Genomic DNA, 26,601 nt, shown 5'->3' with positions numbered 1-26,601 from the left:
GGCATGGTTTAGGAGGGGCAGGTCCTGTCTGACCAACCTGATCTCCTTTTATGATCAGGTGACTCACCTGGTGGATGAGGGGAAAGCCGTGGATGTGGTCTATCTGGACTTCAGCAAGGCCTTTGACACTGTTTCCCATAATATACTCCTGCAAAAGCTGGTAGCCCGTGGCTTGGACAAGTGCACTCAACGCTGGGTTAAGAACTGGCTGGAGGGCCGGGCCCAGAGAGTGCTGGTGAATGGGGCTGCATCCAGCTGGCGGCCAGTCACTAGTGGTGTCCCCCAGGGGTCAGTGTTGGGTCCAGTCCTGTTTAACATCTTTATTGACGATTTAGATGAGGGGATTGAGACCATCATCAGCAAATTTGCTGATGACACCAAGTTGGGAGAGAGTGTCGACCTGCTGGAAGGCAGGAGGGCTCTGCAGAGGGATCTGGATAGAATGGAAAAGTGGGCTGATTCCAATGGGATGAAGTTCAATAAGGCCAAGTGCCGGGTGCTGCACTTTGGTCACAACAACCCCCTGCAGCGCTACAGGCTGGGCGCAGAGTGGCTGGAGAGCAGTCAGGCAGAAAGGGACCTGGGGGTACTAATTGACAGGAAGCTCAACATGAGCCATCAGTGTGCCCAGGTGGCCAAGGAGGCCAATGGTATCCTGTCCTGTATCAAAAATAGCGTGGTCAGCAGAACAAGGGCAGTGATCCTTCCCCTGTACTCTGCATTGGTGAGGCCACACCTGGAGTATTGTGTTCAGTTCTGGGACCCTCAGTTCAGGAAAGACATTGAAGTGCTGGAGCGGGTCCAGAGAAGAGCAACAAGACTGGTGAAGGGACTTGAACATAAGACCTATGGGGAGAGGCTGAGGGAGCTGGGGTTGTTTGGTCTGGAGAAGAGGAGGCTCAGAGGTGACCTCACCACTCTCTATAACTACCTGAAGGGAAGTTATAGCCAGGTGGGGATTGGTCTCTTCTCCCAGGCAGTCAGCAATAGGACAAGGGGGCATGGGCTTAAAGTCTGCCAGGGGAAATTTAGGCTGGATATTAGAAAGAAATTCTTTAAGAGAGAGTGGTCAGGCATTGGAACGGCCTGCCCAGAGAGGTGGTGGACTCCCCATCCCTGGAGGTTTTTAAACTGAGATTGGACATGGCACTTAGTGCCATGATCTAGTAAACAGACTAGAGTTGAACCAAGGGTTGGACTCGATGATCTCTGAGGTCTTTTCCAACCCAGTCGATTCTGTGATTCTGTGATATAACTTGCTAATGCAAAGGTAAATCTTGAGTCTTACAAATGTAACTACATTTTTAGTTTTTATACTGAATTGGTAGAAGAGAAAAAAAGGTTTTATCTAGTGATTAAGAATGGGTGAAGAGATGAGAATCTGACTGCTGAGGGTGCCGAGTACCTGCCTCTGTCTTAAAAAAATTATAAACTTTGGCCAAGGAGAGTTTGAATGTTTTCACTTCAATCTCTGTGCCCTTGGATATTTAGCAGACTAAACCATTGGCAATCCTTGTAGATTATTATGGACTGATTAGTTACTTGGTTTTGTTTGCAAACCTGAACAGAATTCTTAGTACAAAACATTTTCTAAACTGTAATTAAAGTTTGTTTTCAATGCTGTGTTACACAGTATATCATACATCTGTCATATGAGAAAACAATACCTTTTCCAAAATAATGAGCTAGTTTGCAACACAAAATGAAAATTTAATTGTTAATTATAGTGTGAAACAGCACGTGTGCTATGCACTTAAATTATGTATTTCATGAAATGGATAGAACTAAAAAACGACATGTGGTGTCTTATTTTCAGCCTACGAAGTGGCTTACAGGGTATGTATTTTAGACACGAAAAGAATGATACCTTTAGATATTCTTCCTTTTTAATTGAATCTGCAAATTTCTGTTTTGAGGATCTGTTCTAATACTTGCAAATCTCATAAATGCTTGGCATTAACAGCACTTCATGTGTTATCTGGGGATCTAAGTAATCCAGAAAACAAGGCTGTACCCAAGGCCTGTGCCTAAGTTTTCTGTATCTCATATACTGTGAATAGAATACAATATATGGTACCACAATGTGACCGATGAAAAAAAAATCTAGGTTGTCTATGAAAAGAAGCAAAATATTTGTTTTAATAATTAGTTTATTGTTGTTTATTAACAATGTCCATATTTACCTTGTCTGCACATTCTCATCCCTGAAAAGACTGGAACATCACTGTGCTAGCACACTTTTGTCCTTAACTTGCCTCTGCTCCAAAGACTTCCTGCTTTCATAATAATATCTCCACAGAGTGGAAAGACCAGTGCAGCTGCTTTGAATGATGGTTTAGAGAGGACATAATGTGGGCAAGGAGGCATAGAGAGTAGCTGGAAGACGCATATTGCTGATTGATGGGCATTGATAAGAGGGAGGATGCATGAATGGGCGATAGAATACCAGTTAAAAACAACAGGAAGAGAAGCTTCACAGAGGCAGTAGAAGAGGAAAATAATTGATCCAGAAATTGTGTTCTAAAATGCGTAGCGATATTTTGTACAACTTATACATGGTACTGTAAAGATACTTGTGTGACATTGGATCAGTCAGCACTTTGATTCCAACAGTATGATTACTCTTGGAAAGACAGTAAAGACATTTGAATATTTATTTAGGAATATGGATATGCATATTTTGGCAGATGGATTATGGTATTTGTAGGATGTGACCTTTATTTGCCTTATGGATATGGTAATAAAAAGTGGAATAATGAGACAAAACTCTGGTTCCCTTCTCCTGCATTGCCCTCTTGCTCTGCCTTATCCCGAAGTATTGGGTCTGGCTGGATCCACACTCACCTTTCACTAGGAGCTGTGCTAATGAAACAGGCATTAATGAAGGAGAAAGGAACAAGGATAGACAGAGAAAGTGAGAAGATATTTTTTCCTTCTCATAGTATGCTCCAGCAAAGTTACAATTAGTTCCCTCAGTATTGCCTGACATCAAAACATTTGTTGTTATGGTAGCATTTCTGAAATGGTACACAGTAATTTATTCATAGTGTTGATGAATTCAGGAAATTTTTAAGCCTCTCTAAAAAGATGTTTGTGCTTTCAAAACAAGTGTATGCTTCAAAATAAAAATACATTTGGCACTTGGTATAAGAAAAAAATAAAGGGACACTTCTTGTTTTTCATTGGTTAATGTAAAATTCAGGAATACAGGTGAATACAGAATTTGGAAATACAGACAAAATTTGAATTACAGCAGTGTAGCGGTTTCTTAAAGCTAGATGTAGAAGTGTTGTGTCCAATTAATTGCATGTGAGTCTAGAAGTCAAGAGAACTGGTATTTGTGGTGTTACAACCTCAGATTCGTTGCTGTGTGATCTTGGGCAGAATTTGTGTATAGATACAGAAGTAGTGTAGTTCTATAGAATTTGTGTATGTAATACTCTATGTTAATGTATATTTTTTGTATTTTATTTCTTTCAAAAATCTCAGTGTTTTTGTGGTGTGGTGCGCTGGTGGTTTTGTTTTTATTTTTCCTGCAGAAAGCAGACATTCTTAAAATATGTAACCATGGTACCACACATGGAGCTCCAGTTCCCTGTGTTGGGATCTTTCTGGTTTAGTGTGTGTTGTGCTGTATGTACTGTCCATGTTTTAAGGCTGATGGAACAAGCTTCTGGTAGAAAGTATGTTTTGTTGGCTGATCTTTCTGTAAAAAATATTGCATAGACACAGACAAGATTATTAAAATGTAAAATGCCTTTTCATTTGGAAAACAAAAAATAGATAATGTCAACAACGTGAACACACTATGAGAATCCCTCCTGAAACTGGTAAGGCCTCCCAAAGTCCAGAATTGCTGCTGCCCACAGCAGAATTGTCCTGCCTGCTCTAGTCCTGCTGCACAACAGGTACAGCTTCAAATTGCCTTGGAGAGTTTTGCACTATGATAGCATTCTTATGTTGAGTGCTTGCAAATTAATTCCATGCAGTCCATTGATCAGACTCTTGTGGCATGAGATAACAGTGGCATTTTGTTTTGTTTTTGTTTTCCATTTTGAATACCAGTGATGAAATTCATATTGATTTCAGCAGGGTAAAGTACTAGGACCTATTAACTGTGTTTTCTTGTAGTGTGTACTTTAGATTGCTGCTGTCTGGCAGGGTGGAGAGTTTTTAATTGTTGCATACAGCACATTTATTTTGGTCTTGTTCAAAAGAACTATTATTCAATTGTGATACGTGTGGCTTTGTGCTGATGGACCCTTTCAAATTTATACCCAACCTGTCTCAAGGAACAGTGTGTTAGTACATCATCAAAGAAGTACGTATGCAGAAGTAGGTGGAGTGTCTGAAATGACAGTGGAGAAATGGCTGAATTCAACCATTTAGCCCATCTGCCCTATCACTTGTCACTGTTTTCTCAGAGTTGCAGAATGGTTGGGGTTGGGAGGCACATCTGGAGATCATCTAGTCCAAGTTTTCCTTTTTTTAGAAAAGAGATGAAATGTTTCTTTTTTGTTTCATCCAGCCAGTTGTTTGTTGTTTGTTTGGGTTGGGTTTTGTTTGTTTGTTTGTTTGTTTGTTTGTTTGTTTTCTCCCCGTGGCAGTGGAAGTTTGGAGACCAGGTTTGCACCAAGACGCGTCCTGTTCTTCCCATGGCCCAACGACCAGCTGTAAATACTCTCAAACACTAGATGGCATACATTCGATAGAACAGCTTACCTACAGCCCTGTGACAGAGTGTGCTAAAACATGAAAATGAGGTGTCACCTAATATTTTCAGTATGGCAAAGACAACTGTGACAAACAAGGAGCTTTTCTAGACAGTTTGTTTTAAAGGTTTTCTATTTTCTGAAATTATCATGTAGGAACCACATAGAGTCAAGTCCTCATTCTGCCTGTACAATTAAAAAGGAAAAAAAAAATCTATTCTGTTTGGTACTTTTTAACTTGAAACAAATGCATTAAAGTTTTCTTTGGAATAGTGTGTCAGGCATTTAAAGCCGTTGCAAGAAGTGTCATTCATAGAAGCTATTTCTTCCATGCATCCTGAAGTTTATAGAGTGCATTTTATTAAACATGAATTACTCTAGCTTGTTCAAGAACTATAGGCTTATCACATCTTTAGATGCTAACTTCAGAAACGCAAAGCATGAATTTGTTTTTTAACTTAGGCAAATATAGTTTGAGGAATGCACAAGTAGTTTTTTGTTCTTAGTGCTCAATAAAAGCCTAATAAATCTTAGCATTTAAGAATATGAGATTAGAAAGCAGTGTGTTTACTACTGCTTGCTTAACTCAACAAGTGTCTTAAAACAGTTTATTGTGTGGTAGCATGATAAAAAATTAAAAAAACCATTTTGATGCACTGAGATATTTAGCTCATTCTAGCAACTCTGAAACTCACAGAAGACAACAATGTGTCAGAAAGTGTTTTGGACCAAAATATGTGTGGTACTGTTAAAGACAGGAGCGATAGATTTGATTTCTGGAATTTAATTTCGAAGATGTAGCAAGACTCCCCAAGTATATCCAAAAGGGTTTATCTGTGAAAAGGAGAGAAAGACGTTTTGTAAATCTGTTCACTATCTCTTGCCTCCAGCAATTGCATGCAATAACCTGTTCTTTCTATCTGCTGCCTTTAGTATTTTTAGTGATTGTTGGCATAAACAATTTGGGAGCCCAGGTGTTTGCATTTATCAGCTGTTTATGCTGCTTGGTATCGCTCTGGATCTCCTTCCATGACCCTGACATAGTTAGTCTGAAGAATCTAATCCTCAGAAAATCTGAGGGTTTAGTCAGAGTTGATCTGAGATTTACAGTTTAATAAATGCAGTGTAAGACCATCCTTGAGTTAAGCTGTAAATTACACAGTGGCAGCTGAGTAGTTTCCTATTAATGACTAATTTTCTTCCATTTGTTTATCAACAGCCACAAGCAGCAAGCCATCCTGCCATTTTCAGAATTGTTAATGAAATTTTCAAGTAAGTGTTTAAGTGGGAAGTGTATGCAATGATCAGTTTAAACAGTGAGGTTTTCTTCATGAGGAGTATTATAATCTGGGATGTATTATAGTTTCGGGATGTCTTTAGCTGTGTGACTTAGTGTACCGTTTTGTGTAATATACTGCAAATAATGAAAAACATTAAAAATCTCGTGAACTTTACATAAAAGTTAGATTATAATAATAACTTATACAGTTGACTACATTGAATTTTAGCCTTTAAAATTTATAACTTCTTTTGTACTTCAGTAGAGATTTGTGGTTGAAATATGAAATATGATTTTGAGGTGAAAATTGTAAATGGTGAAATGGCTTGGCCCATGCCAGCATGAAGACAGAATTTAGCTAAAACATTTGCACTTATCAGTGTAGCCTGAGTAGTCTTCGGGATTGATATCAGATATGCTCTTAATGGCATTAAACTATTGATCTGCCTGTTAATAATGACTTTGGTTCTGGAATGCACTATTTTGAAGCAATGGATATTGTTTACCACATGGGGGCTTCCGGTCCTTTGTACTCAGTTTAGAGTGTCTTTTTGCTCCATTTGACTTATTTTCTCATCCTTTTAAAGTAGCTCTGCTGCTGGGTTTGTCAGTTTTGATACAACAGTAATGTATTTAGTGACTGACATTCTCTGTTGGACAGGTGTTTTCCTTCTTAAGATAAAAGGGCTGCCGGGTACCCGTGTTTGGGGGCATTTGTGTGTCTGTGTGCGTGTTCAGGCTGGTGCGGGCACAAACAGAAGCAGCTTTGCTGTAGCTGCAGTGAGGGTGGAAGCACTCGGCAGCTTTTGCTGTCCCAGTCCTTTCTGCCTCTGGTGCTCCAGTGCCTGAGCACAGTAGCGTTTTCAGAATAGTTAAGACCAGATACTTTCCCGAAGGAAAACACACTTGAAAACTGATGTGGCTTCAGCAGTGCTATGCCAATGTCTCATGCTGGAGGCCGTATATTATGATGGTATAGGGAGACAAAAGTTGTTCAAGTTTCCTGGCTTATTTAGGCTTATGGTATAGAAAATATTTTTAAAAAATAACATTAGACTACGTAACTGTTTTGCACCCTTTCCATTTGGTAGGCAGTAGAAATGGATGAGACGCTGTTTCTCAAATAATGCAAGACTTGGCCCAGAAGAGTATTTCCTAATAAGTTTGAACTTGTATTAATGTTCTGTATCGTTGTAGAAATTCATCATGTTTTCCTGTTGCTCAGCCTACATTCCTGCTCCATTATTTGCTTTCTGCTGTTTCCACTTAGTTTGGTTGTTCCTCTACATTCTTGGTATTAAAACCTTAATGTGTTTTAAAAATACTGTGTTTCAGGTCCTCTTGGTGTTAAGTGAAGCTGTAAATATTAGCTAGCTTCTGCAGACCAGTTGGTTTCTGCAGCTTTGTGTTCATGTTTGTTGTATTTCACTGACATCCTTCCAGCTAGTATCGAGTGCTGTGCAGATGTTAAGATACTATTACAGACGTAGTCGCATGTAGAGATTTTAGAGAACTGCTGATAAAGAACTTCTACTTCGTTGCTTGGAAATGGTGATACATTTCTACACCTGGCAGAATACTCCTTTTATTTTGGGGGTTAATAATCTGTTAGAAGCACAGATCTAAGCATTGTGTCTCTTCCAGGAGTAACCTTCCTGCTATTTGCATGCTTTTTGTTGAGGTCGATTACGCTAAATTGCTTTATCTCGGGGATATTAACTTGTGTTTCTATTTCCCAAGTAGCAGCTTATTTTGTTGCTATGTGTGACTCTACGGAACTCCACATACATAGATTGTCTGGAGTTTCCATGTACTGTTTCTAAGGTTTATATTAGTGATTATGTGTGCCTGTAGTTTTGTGGAATTTCTCTGTTACATAAATGTGTTAGATGTTCTTATCTTTTAGATTATTATGGAAAGAATGAAACAATACTCTAATAAAAAAACCCTTATACCTCAGTGGCAACTTACTTTGAACATTTTTTTCCTCCTTACTATTACCTGTCTTTCAAATCAGAGAATGAAAATTACACTTTGCTGCCCTTACGTTTTTCTGCTCCATTTGCTCAAGGTTACATGCCCTGTAGTTAAAGTGTTCACCTTCCTGAACCTCCTGAGTGGATTTTATGATTTTACCATTGAAAACACATTGGAATGCACTTGTCCCTAATTAAATCTGTAGCAATCACTGACCTAAAGTACACCCTTGGTAAACACTAATTTCTGTTTGTGCTACTGATTCATTGCTTCGTGATCACTAAAGACTCACAGCAACTGAACAACAGCTGTATTAAGTTCAATCTCCTTGTGTAGGTTTTTAAATACTTAGCTTTTAAATTTGATCAACAACTTGTGTTTGTTTGCCTGGCTCCAGCAGGACTGCTATAATTAACAGTTTAGGTCAAGATTTTTGTTTTCTCTTGAGATACCTCAGGATATCCCAGGAGATTGTACTAGACTGTGCTTTAATTTGAGAGGGCCTATGGGATGCAGTCCCACAAAGCACTGAAGTATGGCTAACTGTATGTATTGGGAATGGTTGCTCTGCACCCAGTAAGATGGTTCAGATGCCAGATTTCCTGTGTGTGTCTGCATATACTTTAGTAAGTATATACTTGTATATACTTACTAAATCCAGTTTATTTGTAGGAGTTGCATATGGGGTTTTTTAAAAGTAAAAATAAAATTTAAAAACCCAGCAAAGTTAATAGTATTTCTGTCAGTTTCCACACTGGCATAATGAGCTCAGACACAGCATGAATCCACAGCAATCAAAGAATGTACCTTTTTTTCTTCATTTCAGTTAACAGTGGTGTGATAGGCAGACTAATTATCTGATCTGTCATAATCTTGCTTTTCAATGCTTAGGAATGCAGTGCTGGAAACTGATGGAGCACCAGAAGTTATGACCATAATACAAGTGTTTACGCAGCTTTTCCTTCAGGGTCATCAGAATGAAAACAAGCAGGTTAGTCAAGATCTGTTTCTTAATGTTTCTTTTCAGTGAGAAGATATGAAATTTCACAAGAAAATAACAATTCTACTGTTAAGAATGATGATTAGATAAAATTAGCTGAATAATAGCATCTCTCTACAGCAGTAGATACACGCCAAAGTTCAGTTTAAACATCTTTACCTGTGAATAAAATTGTAGTGCAAAACCAATAGGTAAGAGCAATTTATCCATCTTCACCTTGGAGTAATCCTGCAACCTACACTGTGATTTTCACAGGGGCAGTTCCCCTGGTGCTGAAATTTCTGCCTGTGTAGTGAATATGGTCATGATCATCCATCTTTCGCAGAAAGGATGAAAAACTCCAGATGTGTTTTTCCTTTGCAGTAGCAGAGTTTCTGATAATAAATGAAACAGAGATGATAACCCCATCCCCATTCCCCCCAATAATTTTAAGTAGGACACTGAATAGTCAGATTCGTCTGTTCAAAAGGTAAATGATGAAGAATATGTAGTGCTTTCAGTTTATCGTCCTCAACAGTGGCGTCTCAGAAATTTTGCCCATGTTTAAAGCACCAAATTTCCCAGCTTAGTGTCTTCTGCACAGATTTTTGTACATGTCTTACTGAACTGAATTGAGTAGAATTAATGTTGCCTATACTGATTTAAACAGGAGCAGGATCAATTTCTCATTTCTAAATTTCAAAATGGAGATGCAAAAAAGTTTTGTTTATAGGTTGCAGACTTCTTTTCACATTACCAAATCACACTGTCATTTCATATCCTGACCATTTTGTTTGATTGTTTAACTCCAATTCATATGATGTAAGTTTGGACAGTATCTTATAATTTATTGGCTTTCACTTTAGACTTAAGAAAATTCCTAGTTCCTTTGATTTTTCCATCTTTTTGGGGACATGGTAGTTGAGAAAATTTTGGGACTTCTTGGGACTTGTGATGCACTGACCTTTGATTTGCAGTGTGAATGGATCAGTCTTCTAGATTCAGGCAATACGAATTAAGGATGAAACTGCAGCTGTCTTGCTTAATATACAGGTGTTGTGCATGTTAATTCTATGCTACCTTGACTACATGGCAGCAACACACCATGTAGCCCTGGGTGGAGCTGACTGTGTGGAAAAAGCAAGTAAAGATTCCACACCCATCAGACACTCAAGAGCTAATTCTGTTGTGCAGGTGATGCATTTGCTTCAGGGTGAAGTCCTTCACCTGCTGGCATTGCAACATAGACTATTGCCCACTTTTTTGGTAATGATTTTAAATGTTTTCTGTATTTAAGTTGCATACAGTTTAATTCGTGGTGCTCTAATTAAGGTATTATCTTCAATATTAAAATCCCTTGTTTCACAGTTTATCAACCATAATCTTATCTAACAGTTGGCATGCAAAAATGCAGGCACAGACTGCTTCCTAAGCTTTGTTTAAATAAGTCAGATCATTATCTTTTTCTTATACCAGTATTACATATATTCATAAGGCACCGATCTTAGTGGTATCTGGATGCCCTTGACAGGACATAATGTGTTCCATTAGTATTTCACAGAGGAATGGTAAAACCATTAATGACAGAGGATGAAGAGGGTTCTGGCTGGGTCATCTGTGACCGTAGGAATTTATAGTACAGTTAATTGAGAAAAGGCTAGGCAAACAGATGTGTCCCCAAAATTTTCAAAAGAACCAGGTCATTGTCTGACAGCTGCACTGAATTGCGAGGTAAGAGGAGAACAATTCTGTATTGCAGTGTGGCAGCTGCCAGAAATAGCTGTCTTTTCCAATAACTTTGTAAGCCATTTAGAGTGAACAAGGTTTGGCAGAAAAAAGCTGAAGAGTGTGAAAAACCAGTGCTACAGGTTTAGGAATAGTCTTGTTTCCTGTGTGTTTCGGGAGACCGAAAAAGGTATAAATGGAATGCAGGGTTTAAACCTACTTAGGAAAACAGACAATTTGTGTAGTCATTGAATCAGAAATTTAAGAATAGGGATACTGAGATTACTGCTGGAATAATCCTTTTAATGCTTTATAAAGCAGATTTCCTTCAAGTTTGTGATGTAGTGAAAGCTGACCTAAAGATATTTGGGTCACATTACTTGTGAATTTATAAATTTAAAGTTCATGTTTTTATTTGATGACACTTATAATTTCCTCCAGGATTATATTCCCTTGATCATTTCAGAACTGACAGTGATTTTCACCTGGGAATTTTGTTTTAAATAGCTGGATAAATATTTTAAGCCAGTGTTCAACTTTAATTTCCTGTTATACATCACAGCAATTATTATAATCAGCCACATCCAAACTCATTCTGTCTCTTTGTACTTATTTTGTACTTTCTGATGGCTTATGTAAGGAAAGAATTGCCTAAAATACTGTATTTGTATGATAGGAAGCAAACATTTTTTGCTTTGCTGAAATAGGATGCTGAAAACTGGTTTTCATTTACTTTACAATACTGTTTTCATATGTAACTCATGCTGTGGGTTGTCTTGGGTACTACTAATTGTGTCAAGGGCTGCTTTTTAATGGGGATTTTTGGTGCAAGCTAATTGCCTACATGCATACTTTAGCATAGGAATTATTAATTTTTAATTAACCTAATTCCATGTGACAAGTAGACTTTTGGAACCTTAACATACCAGTGATACATAGACTGTCTGAGAATACTGTACATATTAGTGTATTATAATGTTAATTAACTGCTGTTTACAGAAAAAAAAAAATTAGTAGAGAGAGAATGCGTCAGTCCATTTGTTTATAAGATGCATGCATTTATATTGCAAAAGAAATGAGTTGCTAAATATGGTCTTCATTTAATTTAGAAATCTATCACTTTTTTTTATAGTCTGTATCCTCAGTCTGTGATTCAAGAGATGGTCTATTTGCTAAATAGTCTCTTGTTCCTAAAGAAAGGAGACAGAAGAGTTCTAAGGGCGTGTTTTGGAGACTTGAAGACTGAAATGACAGGATCATAGAGTAGTTGAGGTTGGAAGGGACCTCTGGAGGTCATTTTGTCCAACACCCCGGCTCAAGCAGGGCCACGTAGAACCAGTTGCCCAAGACCATGTCCAGTCGACTTTTTAATATCTTCAAGGACTGAGACTCTACAACCACTGTGGGCAACTTGTTTGCACCCTCCCTTCAGGCATTTATATACATTGATAAGATCCCCCTTGAGCCTTGTTTTCTCCAGGCTGTCTCAGCCTTTCCTCATAGGAGAGATGTTCCAGTCCCTTAATCATCCTTGTGGCCCTTTGTTGAACTCTCTCCAGTATGTCCATGTCTCTCTTGCACTGAAGAGCCTAGAACCAGACATCATACTCCAGGTTTGGCTGCTGTAGTGGCTGCTCACCAGCACTGAGGGCAAAGATCATGTCACTTGATGTTCTGGCAATCCTTTGCCTAATGCAGCTCAAGATAACATTTGCTGCCTTTGCAGTGAGGGCAGATTGCTGGCTCACGTTCAACTTGGTGTCCACCAAGACCCCCAGCTCTTCCTCTGCAAAACTGCTTTCCAGCTGGTTGGCTCCAAGCTGTACTGGTGCCTGGGCTTGTTCCTCCCCAGGTGCAGGACTTTACACTTCTTGTTGAAGTTCATGAGGCTTCTGTCAGCTCATTTTCCAGCCTGTCAAGGTTCCTCTGCATGGCAGCACAACCTCTGGCGTATCAGCCACTCATCCCATTTTTGTGTCATCACAAACTTGCAGATCCTAAGAATTCTAGGTTTCTATTTTTGAACATACAGCAATAATCTACATCAATCCCTCAGATTTTGTGGATATTATTAGTTCTTAGTTTAATATGATCTCTGGACCTGTTTACATTGGAAAAATAAACTAATTAATATCTTTTTACCTCTGCATATTAAGAGTGAAGGCTTTTGTGATTACAGGGGAAAAGCATAAGAATACTAAGATATACTTTTCCTCTGACTCTGAATCTTTTTTAATAATGTATTTTAAAAATCCACAAATGATTAATTTTTCTAAGCAAACTTTTCCTAGATATACCCCTTCTTTCTTTGTGCAAAATCCTAAAATTAAGTGTAGATGTACTTTTGTGTTCTCTTGCTTCAGTCTGTGTTGCTAATTACTACCTTAGATGAGATTGTTCACTGTGTTTTTTTTTTTTTTTTTAATACTGACCAGAAAACTCTTAAAATAATTGTTTTATATCTTAGCATAAATTTCCATTGAAGGCCTACTTCCCTTACCATCACCAGCCTCTTGTAGCAGCTTTGCTCAAACGTCCTTTTGGTAAGTTTCTTCATGAAATACTTGCAGCATTAACCAACCTGCATGATCTGTATATTTCTTAAAATAACTTTAGAAGGGATGAAAACAAAATTTTGCCATTTCCTCAGCAGGGTGTGTTGACTTAGCAATTCTAATAATATTCTTCTGATGTGTTTTTCTGCAGGAATACCTAATTCTTATGTAACAATAACAGAGAATTATACTGTAAAGAAAACTAAACCAGAAGTGAATGACATAGTGCATAATTTTGTAGGAGCGAAGACAAGTTACCAAGACTGTAAAAATCTACCAAGTATCTTATTATACTAGTAATTGCCATTATTAAAAATTTTGGATGTATATGACAAGAAATAGCCTGCTTGAATTCTGCTCATCTTCTAGATTGCAAGCCTAATTTTTTTTTCAGCTTTCCCATTTTTATAGACCAAGAAGCCACTGCTCTATATGGTACAGTTTTTCATGAGCAATAATTTCAGCTCAGCACAAGAGCCTCTGAGAATGTTACTCTACTGATTATATATTAAAATGGAGGTAGCATTTACACAGTGGTACATCTGCTTCATTTGCATATTCCTTGCTGTACTTCCTCACATGGTTTTGTCAATGAATTGTTCTAGGAAACACAGTAATAGTTATTATTGAAAATTGGGAAATTTTAAATGCTTGATGATAACTGAATCAAGTAGCACAAATTTTAATGCTAGCCTAATACGGTTAATTTCAGCGTTCTGTTCTAGCTGGACAGACTAGACTTCTAGGAGTCTTTTTTTTTTTTCATCAGAACTGCCAACTACACACTGGGCTCAACACTTGAAACACATTTCACATATGCTCAGAGCATTGGTAGAAGATACAAACAGGTAAGCAGTATTATCTTTTCTAACTTTTTGTCCTTTGCATACGTTACCTACTGAAAAGTCATGTCATTTGAAGTCTTTCGTAGCTACATTTTGTAATTTTCTTATTATTCTCTAAATAAAACTTTGTTTTAATGTGCAGGACTTAGATTACTTACAGAACCTGAATTTGTAGCACTTACAGACCTGACCAATAAGTGTCTGGGTAAAGAAATCTGTTCTTTTCATTTCAGCAAATAGCTATCTGCATAACAGAAATGCTTACTTGCCTGCTCTCCCATTTCTTCCTGAAAACTTTCAGGGAGATTCTGGATTGAATGTTAAGAGAACTATTTCATGCAGAAAATTAGCCAGCATTGGAAAGAGCCTTTTTGAGTGGTATTGTTTTATGAAGGCGATTGTATTGGTTTTCAGCGGGCTTGTGCAAACATCCAAACTTTAAACTTCTTGGTATTTTCATGAAGATATGACTTTTAAACTGCAGTATCATTTTTTGTTATATTACTCTTTGAGCTGACACCCCGTGTTTCTGACCTATTGCCCTTAGCTTTTTTTGTCCAAATAGTTGTTACAACAAATGATAGTGTTTGTCTGTACAAATTCTGCTTTGGTAGTAGATGGTTTAGGACTATATGGAAAGAGAGAAAGAAAGGAAGGAAGGCAAGAAGGAAAGAAGGAAGGAAGGAGTCTTTGTGATGGGACTTGCCTATAGAGCTTGGACAGGAGTCTGCTTAGATCTGCGCCAAGAGTGAACTTTACAAAGAATATTGAAATACTTTTACATTCAAAGAAACCAATTTCATTTTGATTTAAAACCTGATCTATTTCAATAGAAACCTAGGCCAGATAGACTTGCAAATCAAGATTCCCAACCGTCCTGGAAGACACTTTGTGTCCTGGAAGGCAGATAGTGCCATCCATGCTTGATTTCATTTAGCTCACAGAACCTTTATTTTTGTTGTTATGTGGCAGAAAAAAGGTTTTTGCGGTTCCCTCTGAGGCTGGGCTGCCTTGCTGGCAGGTTCTCACTTTCTGTGTGACCTGCAGTTCCATGCTGTGTCTCACCTGTTAATGCCTGGAGTCTGTCAACCTTTTACACCCTTGGAGTGTGACCAGTAGCTGACCATGGCTTCTTAAAGAAACACATAGCTCAAACTTAAAACAAACAAATAAAACAAATATCATCCATCGTAATGTGTTACAATGATAGAAGAGTGTCTGTTATGCCTTGTTGCCTAGCCCTTTGGTGGCTTATATTGTCTTTTTCCCTCTTTGATTTCATAGTACACTAGTTTGAATAGCACTGAACTTGCCAGAATATCCTCCTGCTTCCTTTGGAACTCACGCAGCAATGATGTTTCCTACCAAAACCCTCTCAGTTACAAAGAAAATAGATTTGGCTCAAGTTTTTAAATACCAATATCGATAATGAAACAGTATTCCATTTTCTTTTGTTGCTTTATTCCTGATTCTGCATCCTTTCTACTTAATAAAATTAACAGAGGAGCAAAAAATACTATGATATAGCATATCCTCTTGCTTCTCTGTAGTCAGTGCTGTTTATATTGCTTGTTTTGCAATGTTTTTGTTTTACACCAAATGTAAGTCTTACAGCAAGTTGCTTTCTGTGTATTTCTAATGAACAGATCGCTTCTATGTCATTAATTATTATTACATGTAGTCATCTCAGTGAACAGTAAATATTATGTGACATTTTAAAACAGAAATCAACTGATGTACATTTTGCTGGGGCAAGTCCCAGAAAAATCAAAGGGCTACCTTTGGCTATGACAGGGAAGCAGTTGCCATACGTGGCACTATAGAACAGGCAAAACAGCAGTGGGGACAGAAGTGGAGGGTATGTGACCCCGAACTAGGAAAGTTATGGTGAATTGTAAGTGCATTAGTCTTTCCAAGCAAGAACTAAATTGTATTCTGCTAAGTACCTGTTAAAATCAGTTTAATACTTGAAGTTTAAGGACCTGTATTTACCCTTTGAGGTATGAAGACTTCCAGTCATAAATACTGTCAATATTATCCTAAGTATAGTTATCTGTTTTCACTAAGTAATTTTCAATTAAGTTTCATCTTTGATTGTACATCTCTGAGTTTCAGAGCTAGCCTATCCACTTATGTTGTCACAGCATTGAATTACGGTCAGATTAGCAGATTGTTTTGCTCTTGTCCTACATCACTATCACATTTGTTTGTTTTTTTCAAAGGATTTAAAGTTGCATTTTCAGATTCAAGTATCTTCAAAGACTTTACCAGTGCTGATCCTGTGTTCATTTAGCTAAGGAATTTTAGTCTCAGGTTTTGTCACACATCTCTAGTTCTCTGCTGAGCCATGCTGCTGGCCCTCCAAAAGCTGTGGAATATCAACAATGGTGACTTCTAGAGCAGTCACCTCAGTACTCTATTTTCTCTCTATGAATCTGTGTCAACATCTTATGCCTGATGTCAGTTATCACACCCAAAATACTGAAACGGTGGATTTGTGTCCTAGGAATAGGAATTAGAAGCCCTGTGATTCTGTGGCATATAGACAATGTAATTTACAGGGCAAGTAATTTCTGGGGCACTTATAGACAACATCAGTCACCAGTCTACTCCAGACATAGAATACTGTCTGCACACACCACACCTTCATCCATAAAACTGTGCCTCCCACCCCTTTGGAAAGTCTTAAAGATATAACAGTTTATTCCAACGATGACCTTGTCATGTTGCCCATATGGTGTGATGGTATCAGATGACTTCACCAACTCCTGAAATTTCTAAGATCTCTTGGAGTTCCCTGGAAAGGATCAGCTTCTGGAGTCCTCAGAAGTAAAACATAAGGAAAACCTCTAAGTCTTCAACCTTTTGCCAGACTTATATAGGAATAATTGTTCCTGGTTCTTCATCTATTTCCAGCTGTCCTTCTGTCTGTCCTTCCTTCCACTGTCCATTTTACTTTTTGCTTCAGAGAAGCTTACCCTTAGTTTGCATCTTCTCATTATTTCTCTTTTCTTTATTCTTAACTTTAGAAGAGTGCATGTGAGAAGGTGTAGAGATGAGCTGTGGTCTGTTCTCACCTTTCTTTTTCTTACTGTAGTCACTCAGTTGTAAATAGTTTCAAAATTTTTCTTAAAGAGGACCTGAATTTTAAGAGTCAGGAGATGAATTTCCTTAAAAATTTTATATTTGGTCCGTATAAATGTAGTTCCTCACAAATTACCAAAAAGCCTGTGCCTTATAAATTACCAAAGACCATAAAATAACCCTGGAAAGCAAAAGAGAGAAACTGGGAGACAATATAAGGCAACGGTATATTAGAATACAGCACTTGAAATACAGTTTAAAGTTTTGCAAATCCTTCAACTGGAGAGTATAAACAATAAGGTTTAATTTTATGATGCATATTTTAATAGTATTTTGTCACAGGTATTAGAAACTGTTGCTATGGATAGTCTAGTTTACTGGCAAAGTTTATCTGTTAATAGCACTGAATATTTCTCATTTGATCGTGACTGCAGGTAATAGAGTAGTACATGGCTGTATGCTTAGCAGGTAAGGTATTATCTGTTAAGAGTAGTTGAGGATTTTAATTTTCATGCCAGCACCTTTGCAGTTAACTTATTTAAAAATATTAAATAGCAAGAAATACTTAATTGTATGTTTGTTGCTTTCCAGTTCTCTTGCTGACCTTTTTGAAATCTGGTTTCTGGTTGCTCATTTTGGAGAATGGATCGATATTGCAGCGGAACAACTACTGAAGGCTGCTGTAGAACCAGATGCTCTGCTGTGGCTGCTGGCATTTTACTACTGTCCTCAGAATGAAAATCAACAAAGGACTCAGACAATGGTGGGTAATGTAGTGATAGTAAGCAGCAATAAGCAGTCAATAGTCTGTTTATGTTTTATTGCTATAAAACAAATAGTGCATGCTGGAAAAACAAAAGATCTACACTGGAGAAGGTATTGGCTTTACAAGGTCTCCTGGGAATTGTGTTGCATTGGAGCAGTTGAAAGATAATTTTTGTGGATTTTCTTGGTGACATTTATAAAACATTTTTCCTCTTTTTAAAGTATATTATATAGATTAGTACCTTCTTGGCTTCCTTTTTGGATAACTTGGGTGCTTTTAATCAGAAATAAAACTGCTCTAGGAGTGATGTTTTTTAAATCACTGTGTGGCAGAATTCAACATTCCTGTGTTCTGGCGTCTTCTGAGAAGGAAGCAGAAGAGAAATCACAAAAACAGTTGGAGCAGTGAAGATACTTATCAGACACAGCCCTGAATCCTAACCTTGCCAAACTCTTCTGATTTCTGTTGTGTATCTTTACTGTTTTTTGGCGTGTATGAGATTGTAACAAGTATGTTATATTTCCATATGCTAGGTTTCTAACAGTAGGAAACAGTGTTGTACTGCATGAAGACTGCTTCGTGTCTATGTATGCATGCAAATACAAGAAAGCCTTTAATTTAGACTGATTTTGCAAGTTTGAACTAGCCTTATCAATCTGATCTACAAAGCCCAGATTCAACATTTGGCTGCAGCATCTCTAAAACTAAACTAAAACTGGATTGTTTGATTTAAAAATGCAGTTCAGTACACCACACTAGTTAAACATCATGCTTTCATTTTACATCTAATGGTCCACGTGTAACAGTGTGTCTGCAATATTTTATTTCCTTCTCTTCCCCTTCTACCACCCAGACAGCACTGCAAATGCAAGCTCACTACCCAATCACTTTTTAACTTTTTTTTGGTCTTTAATTCTTATAGCCCAGGAGAGGGAGTGGCATATTGGCTGAGCAGGGTTAGGTTAGAGCTACGGTGAAGTGAAGAAACCAGAGCTGGTTTTAGAATGCAGTTTTGGGAAAGAAGGAAATACCAAAGCAGTAAGCATGAGTGAATGAAACTCAGGGTCTAGAGTTGCAGAACTACATATGGAACATTGTTCTAACTCCAGCACCACAGAATGAAATCACGTTGTCTTATATATAAAATCATCTCCCTGCATGTCCCCTATTCTATCAGTTTGTTATTCTGTTGTAATGTATGACAAATTTTAGTGAGAAAAAGCTTTTCCACTGACAGCCCACACAGTTACTCATCTGCTCCCAGAAATCTAATCTTTCAGTTCATTATGATTCTTTCCTTTAGTTGCTTCAAGCAATAAATTTTTTTTTCCCACAGGTCAGGCTACTTCAGAAGTATTCCCACAGTTCATGCAAAGCTTCCGTGTTTAGTTAGATATTTGCTTTTTCTTCTAATTTGTTCTTTGGCAAGTTAGCTCTTAGCTACTCTACCCTGAACCTTTCACCAATTAAGGATTAAGATGGGATAGGAACTTTTGGCAGATGCCAAGCTGGAGGACTTTTCATTCAGCATATTCTTGTGTGGAAAGGCATGCAGTCACAACTTAAGATTTTGTGTTCCTGTTGCTGACTTTAGGTAGCAGCATATGTATCAGCAGGAGTGAAACACATAGGGTCAAAATTATTTAAAGACTAAAGAAATTACTTTTGCTGTTCACTGGACTTTACTCATATGTGCAAGACTGAATATTCTTCTCCTCAATATTTATTCATTTGTTGGAGTCCTTTCACACCTTTAGTCTCTGAAACACTGGAGAAACAAAACGTGGAGGCTGGTCATAGTAACTTTGGCACTAAGGTTGAGTCTTCTAGGGTAGGTGAGCTCATGGAGCAGAACCTGCTGCTGTCCATCTCTAGTCTCTGGTACAGCACAACATTAGGAAGCAAGGAGGGCTAAAGGATCTTGAAGAATTCCAGCTACCTTTCTTTAGATTCTGGTATTGTTTGTTAGCTCACATGTAATTGTGGACATAATGCAAGAATTCAGATTATTTTATGTGGAGTTGTTAATAGGGCAGTGATGAGAAAAGCAAGGTCAGGTAAATAACTGAAGCAAATTGTCCTAATGAGCATGGTGGAGAAATGGGTGTCCCTTTCCTTTGGTTCTGCAGTGGTATATTTTTCCATTGTTCCTGCATTTAATCATCTGGGTTTTTTCCTAGCAGTTTGTTTATTTTTAATACAGTGAACAGAATTATTGTTAGGATTTTTTGCAATGGTTTCATATAGTTCTTTTTCCATTGTGTGTGTGCCAAAATCTTCTGTTTTGTACTCCCAGTAAAAATTATTTTTTATTGGCTAACTCAAGAGGTAAAAACGTAAGTTGCAAACAACACAGGAAGAAGGAAAAAAAATGCATTCTTACCAGAACATTTTATCAGCTGAGGTCAGGTTGCATGGGGATTTAAATGATTTGTAGCAGCAATACTGCAATGAGCCCATGAGGAGCCTCTGTTCTTTTTTTCCACAATGCAAAATTCTGACTGTGTTCTGCTGAGGGACTTTATCCATTTCCTTTTATTATTAAAAAAGGTCAAATCCTGGCTTGATGCCCTGCCTGCTTAATGTGTAAGACGTAAGAAAATTTAAAAAATCCATTCTGTCCCCTTCTGTGTGTGTGAATCAGTACAAAATAAATGTGTACAGCCCTTCCTTCCCTGTTCTCCCTGATGCTTAAATTCAAACTCTCTTCAGATTTGGGTCGTTTCTGCCAAGGATTCAGTTTCCTGTTTGTGAATAAATCCAAAGGAAAAATACCACAGGTGTGACCTCTTCTCTGATCCTGTGTCCTTTGAAATTGTTTCCTACAGGTAGAAGCCCACACAGTCTACAATCATCTAATGAGGCTCTTCAGCTGTACAGTCCTTTCTGTCAAAGATCTGGAGGCTGCTGTCCACAGTGTGAAGGATGTGGAGCAGTGTTGTAGCAAGTATCTTATCACACATCTTCTTACCAACTTTTTGCTCTTTTCTTCTGGTGGACATACGATTGCCCAGGAATTTATTGACCATGTAAGTGTTTCTTCCTTATTTAAGTAAAATATTTTATTATTATTATTATTATTTTGGAATTTAAGCTCCTATCTCTTAATAAAGAAGAAACGTAACCGAGAATTAAAGAAGATCGTGACTACAGGAAATATACCTAACTTGCCATATATCTATTTCAGCTACAGTCAAAATATTTTCCTTCTTGACACTTCTTGACAAGATCCCACTGAAAAGGTTGCTGTCCTGACTATACAGCTGCAGAAACAGTTGGATCAATTGCTTACAATTAAGGGATACTTGCAGTTCATTTACACCTGGCATAGATAGCATGTGCAAATATTTTGCTTTTCCCAGTTGCAAATCACTCCCTTAATGATCCAGTTGCTGCAGAGATGATGGAACTGTCTTCACTCTGTTTTCCATTATGTAAAAGAGGTAGCTACTAAGCATTGGCATTGATGAGGCAGAAGCTTGATGCTTTACCTAAGCCAGAGAGGAAACTGGTGTGATATTGAGAGAAAAAAAAGAACAAAGACCCGAGAGAGTATAACTTAGGGGGTGAAAAAAGCCAAAGGGGGAGTAAAATGGTGGAAGCCTGCCACAGTATCTTGGTGTTGTTGATGAGAGCCTTCAGGTGGATTGGTGCAAATAGCAAAAGGTGGTTTGTCTCTCAGGATAAACAGCACTATCTCAGTATGAGATTAGAAATTTATTCCTAACTGTAAGAGCATACTCTTTTAAGAACTACAGGCCTCCTGTACAAGCAGGTCTAGGGGCCAGTGTGTGGTTTTAGCACTTAATAAGTTTTTCCTTTAAGCAGCAATGTGCTCTTCCGTCTGTATATAGGGCATATGGCATGTATAAGGAGCCTGATTTTATAATGCTGGAAACCTATTTTGGTGGTTATTCCTTCTGGTTTACTGTGCAAGCATAATGTTTTTCTGTTTTAGAAGGACTAAGATATTTCTAGCATTTTAGGTGTAAGTTCACAAATGATCCATTTCTCTTAGCCTGAGAATGTAATGATAAAATTAGAGGAGCTGTATGTGTTTTTACAGTCTGCTCTTTTTAGTTTCCCTTTTGAGGAGTGTGGCTGCTAAACAGTGATGCTGCAATATACTAGTCTGCTACTTTAAACTCCTTCAGGAAAACCAAAGGCAATTTCTTGTTTCTTTATAGAAAGCAACATAACTAACTTTCAAAACTCTGAGTATTTCTCACTGGAGGGTGGTCATGAGCTGTTTCAGGCCAGAGTATGTCAGTCTGATGAATTGTGAATGTATCTGTGTAATCATTAATGTGTAGCTAGGCTCTCCACGTGATTTGAAAAGGCCTGAAGACAATATATGAAAGGCAGAATGGTGTGGAACCAAACGGCAGTGGTATTGGTTAGCATACTAAACTTTGGGATTAATGCAGCAGATAATGTATAGTCCCTCCTGATCTGCAAAAATTGCAATTCAGTGTCTTCTCCAGGTACTGTATCATCTTGTGGGGGAGAGATTTATTTTTACTTTTGGAAAATTTACAGAATTGAATTGTCTCTGCAAACTCACACAAAACCTTCCTGTACTTTTTAGTTGTTTTCTGAGGAGATGACTTCTAAATGGTTACACTGTCCATTTTTCTTTCCTGTAAAAGCTTTTTGACCTTTTGATTTGTTTTACTTAAGAAAACAGTAAAAATCTCAAAAGTTGCTCAGTTCCACCAAGATGTATGAAAAGAGACACCTTGAGCAGACATTGCTTTTGAACTCAGAGCATCTCGTATGTTCAGTGGTCATGGACAAATCTGCGGTTTTGTTGCAAATATTAGTTGAGAATCCTTAGTACTTAGCAACATAAATGTATTATTTCCTGTCTTCTCTGTTTGTTTTCAGATTACTGAGACAACTGATACAAGCAAAGAAGTTTGTAGCCTTCTTATCCGTACTGCATACAGAATTAACCATAGTGGAGAAAAAAACCAAAGGACTCTGAAGCTACTGAATGAACTTCTTCAAAAACTAACATTGAAAGTTTAGATTTTTTATGTCATCTACTTATCAAGCAAACAAATCAGATCTTTATCCAGGTGTCAGACTTTCACAAATGTCTTGCACTGCAGGTTACCAAGAGTAGAAAGATATCTACCAGAGCATATCCCTCAACTTTTTTATTCCCTCATATACATTTGAAAATAACCATTTGTCTGGAAATGTTAACCTTCTAGAACATAACAGTAAATATTAAAGATGGTTGAAAATTATACTCTGAGCACCTCCTTTAACAAGAGACATACATAATTTAAAGCAGTTCACTCATCTCCTCCTTGTTTATCTGGCTGAGGATCTGTTTCTCTCCCAAATTTACACATGGTTTTATTAGCAAGTTGTATCCAATTGCTTGGTTGGTAAGTTGTTCCTAAAATGTTTTGTTCTATTTTTCTGCTTTTATGAAACTAACAATGATCTCAAGTGAGACTTAGTGATTCATTGGGAATGCACTCTGTGTTCTCAGGAAATTGATGTTTCCTGAACTCTCTTTAGTTCTTTTTGAAAATGTTTCCAAAATGAAACTCCTCTCAGATTTGCTAGATTATTTTTTCAGCAGTGCAGCTTCAACAGCACAGTGTTCTCTGCAAAGTACTATATCCATAGCTGGTCTCTGTCAACAGACACTGCAGCTAGAAGGTTGCTTGCAGTACAGCCTGTTTTCAGTGTGCCCTGACTGATGCTATTGTTTTATTTGTTTAAGAAATCTTTTTCACAATCAGACAAAACAGGGCAACACAATATAGGCATAAGGAAACTTTCCAGTTTGAGGGCCAGATTTCCTAAAGAGAGCATTTGGTTGCTACTCATCTCCTTCCTTTTATGTCCAGGGGTAGTTTGCTTGCTGCTTTGTTTAGGTTTTTTCTGTCATGCAAAGAGCATGGTCAGGGAGCTATGGCTCACTGTTTTACCCCTAGGAAAGTGTTTGTCCCAAAAACGTTGTGTAACCGTTTCTAGCTTAACCAGAAAAATAAGCATGGAGAATAGTAATGACACAGGATCTTAACTCTTTTCATTAATATTTTCTCATATATTACCTAGCTTTAATGTCAACATTTGTGCTGTGTTCAAAGATGCTGCTTCAGATACTATTCTTGCGTATAAAATCAGAGGCATGTGTCTTAAATTACCACGGCTTTCTGAATGTGGCATTTGTTTTTGAGCAAGCGAAAAGAAAAACAATGTACTTAATATCCCTTGGCTGTAAGAAGTGGAAAGATATTTTTTGTAATGCTGTTGTCTGATTTCTTACGATTTTTTTCCCAGTGAGTCATATCAGACTAAATTACAGAAGCTACATGTCCAGTTTGTTAATATTTTTAATATTCAATTCCAGCATATGAAGAAACAGTAAATACATTATGTATGTCTGTGAAGAAAGATTCTTTTCTCTCTCTTTTTGGATTGAGATTTTTTTCTGAATAAATAATCAGAAAGAAATATGTCACGATTTTCATTTGTTGGTAGCCACACATATCTAAAAATACAAAATCAAGCAACCCAGTTTTCTGTTCCCTGAGTATCATACCTGAAAAGCATGGGATTAAGCTATATTATTTGTTGATCATAAACTCTGAGGTATTTGTCTACTGGGAACATTGTCTAGTGGGTACATCCTTGTTTTCCTGTGTTTGGCTTCTTAAGAAATACTGCATGATTTAAACATTACAAGGAGGGCTTGCTCGTTTCAGGAGGCTTTAAGGAAGAAACTTAGTTGATGCTGTCTGTAACTTTAAAAAGATACATCTGTACCAGCATTCTTTTTGCTTTATTTAGGATAATTGTTATAAATCTTTGGTATTTCTTTTTCCTTGTTCTTTCACAGAGCTTGAATTATGACGTTACTTTGATATAAACCATGATTTTGTGGCATGCTGTAGCTACTTTTCTTAGTTTGACAGTGGAAGGCAACAGTGTCATTTGGTGGATCTGAGTAATGGAAGATTTCTCAAATGGTGGCTCATGCATTGTATATCTAAAGTGTGTCTTCTCCTCTGTCATTGCTGCTTTCTGGAAGAGTTCTTTTGAAGCTTTCAGAGCTGAACCAGCCAAAATAAGTCCTGAAATCAGGCTGCAAGTAGCTTGTTTCCTTCCCTGCAATCCCCATGTCAACACACACTCTTAGTCCTGGAGGTGGTACCGAATATACAGAGATTCTCAAAGTTTTTCTTCTCCAACAACTTGTTTTGAATACGAATACAACCAGTGAGTTTGACTTGTTTGTTGATGATGCTTCTTTCCAATTTTAAGGACGGCTGTATTACAGCTTTTGGAATTCTGCAAGCTTTCCAGAATGGGGCAGGGTGGTTTCTGTGGATTTTCTTCAGAAAAAAAAGCCCATTTGTGGATTCCATTCACCCGAGATCTTAGTACAGTGTATATACAAAGCAGAATACCTTTCATTTTCTGAGTTAAGGTAGGAACGGGTATGTTACCATCTATTGCAATTTAGCTGACTAGTAGAAACATGTTAATCTGTTACTTCTGGGATTTTTTTATCAGATTTCCATACTGACAGCATTGCAAGTGCAAGGAGGTGCTAGCAGAAAGTCACACTGAAGGTGCAAGGAAGTTAATGCTAGTTTGGTAAGTTAGAATTCATGCCATGGTGGTATGTTTGGCTTGGTTTTGGTTTTGAGGGGATATGATAAAAGAAATTCTGAAGCATTTGAGGTTTAGGATGAAACGTCTAGTAAAATTGACTGGCAATTATTAAGTCAACCAGTACTAAACCAGGTTTACTTCATTTCTTTGCTGTATTATCCAGTGACAGAACAAAATGCTAATGTTCTGTGTGAGCAAATAATGTCATGCTAATTAAAATGCAGTTTTTCTTCTGATATAAGAACACTGTAGGAAGGTGAGAAATTCTGACACAGAAGTGCACATTTCTACTAGACCCCAGTTTGCAAAGTGAAAACCTGGAATGTTACAGGAGTCCTCCACCAGAGCACTGAGCATGTTTTTGAATCTATGTACTATGTACTTTCCAGAGCCATAAAGGGCTTTGTTATACAATCAGCACGTTTTGCTGGGCAACACCAGAAGTTAAACCACTGTAGCTGAATTAGCTGGTGCTAGAGGCAGCCTTCTAGCACCTAATTCATAGCAGTATTCACATGTGGCCCTGTTTAAGTCCACCTACCTCTCTGGCAAGTTTTTCTTACTCGTGGTACATTTTTTCCTTAAATGCTTTCCTGGATTTAAAAGATAGGCTCATGGTAGCCATTACCTTTGCTGCCTTGGCAGACAGTAGCTTATTCTGGGAATTTGCTGTTAGGTGGTCTGTTCACTAGGGAATGCCAGAAGGAGTTTCCCTTGCTTGCGTTGGCTGTCTTCCTTTAACCAGCTGTCTGGCTGCTGCAAAGGAACAAACCTCATGAGCCCCTTCTGATGGCTTAAGTGTTCTCACAGTGACTGGGGCCTTTGGTGGCCAGGAGCCAGCTAGGGATAGGCACCGCATTGCCATCACCCATTGAAACAAAAATCAGCCATTGAAACAAAAATTCGGAGTGTCAGCTGGCTGTAGCTGAGTTGTAGCAATATACTTAGTGGGCATAGGTTGTGCCGTAGTTTGTATTTCATATTCTTGCATGTATGTGAAGGGAGAGAGGGTGAGAAGGAAGAAAAAACCTAGCA

At 37.9% G+C, this 26,601-nt stretch overlaps 1 protein-coding gene across 1 annotated transcript in view; it reads left to right on the top strand.

Annotated features, from left to right (window-relative positions):
• FANCC (FA complementation group C) overlaps positions 1 to 22,953 on the top strand; it is a gene marked incomplete at its 3' end in the record, with an annotated part of 63,808 nt that extends 40,855 nt beyond the window's left edge. Inside the window, exons 8-14 of the mRNA XM_080363079.1 lie at positions 5,932 to 5,984; positions 8,860 to 8,959; positions 13,140 to 13,215; positions 13,997 to 14,075; positions 17,748 to 17,919; positions 20,751 to 20,951; positions 22,810 to 22,953. Of these exons, the coding sequence (XP_080219205.1) occupies positions 5,932 to 5,984; positions 8,860 to 8,959; positions 13,140 to 13,215; positions 13,997 to 14,075; positions 17,748 to 17,919; positions 20,751 to 20,951; positions 22,810 to 22,953 (825 nt within the window). The remainder of the gene's footprint in view (positions 1 to 5,931; positions 5,985 to 8,859; positions 8,960 to 13,139; positions 13,216 to 13,996; positions 14,076 to 17,747; positions 17,920 to 20,750; positions 20,952 to 22,809) is intronic.
• Between the last annotated feature and the right edge of the window lie 3,648 nt (positions 22,954 to 26,601).

Source organism: Nesoenas mayeri (genome assembly GCF_963082525.1).
Source record: "Nesoenas mayeri genome assembly, chromosome: Z".
NCBI lineage: Eukaryota > Metazoa > Chordata > Aves > Columbiformes > Columbidae > Nesoenas > Nesoenas mayeri.
The sequence above is the reverse complement of the archived record's forward strand: the minus strand, read 5'-3'. Positions and strand labels throughout refer to the sequence as shown.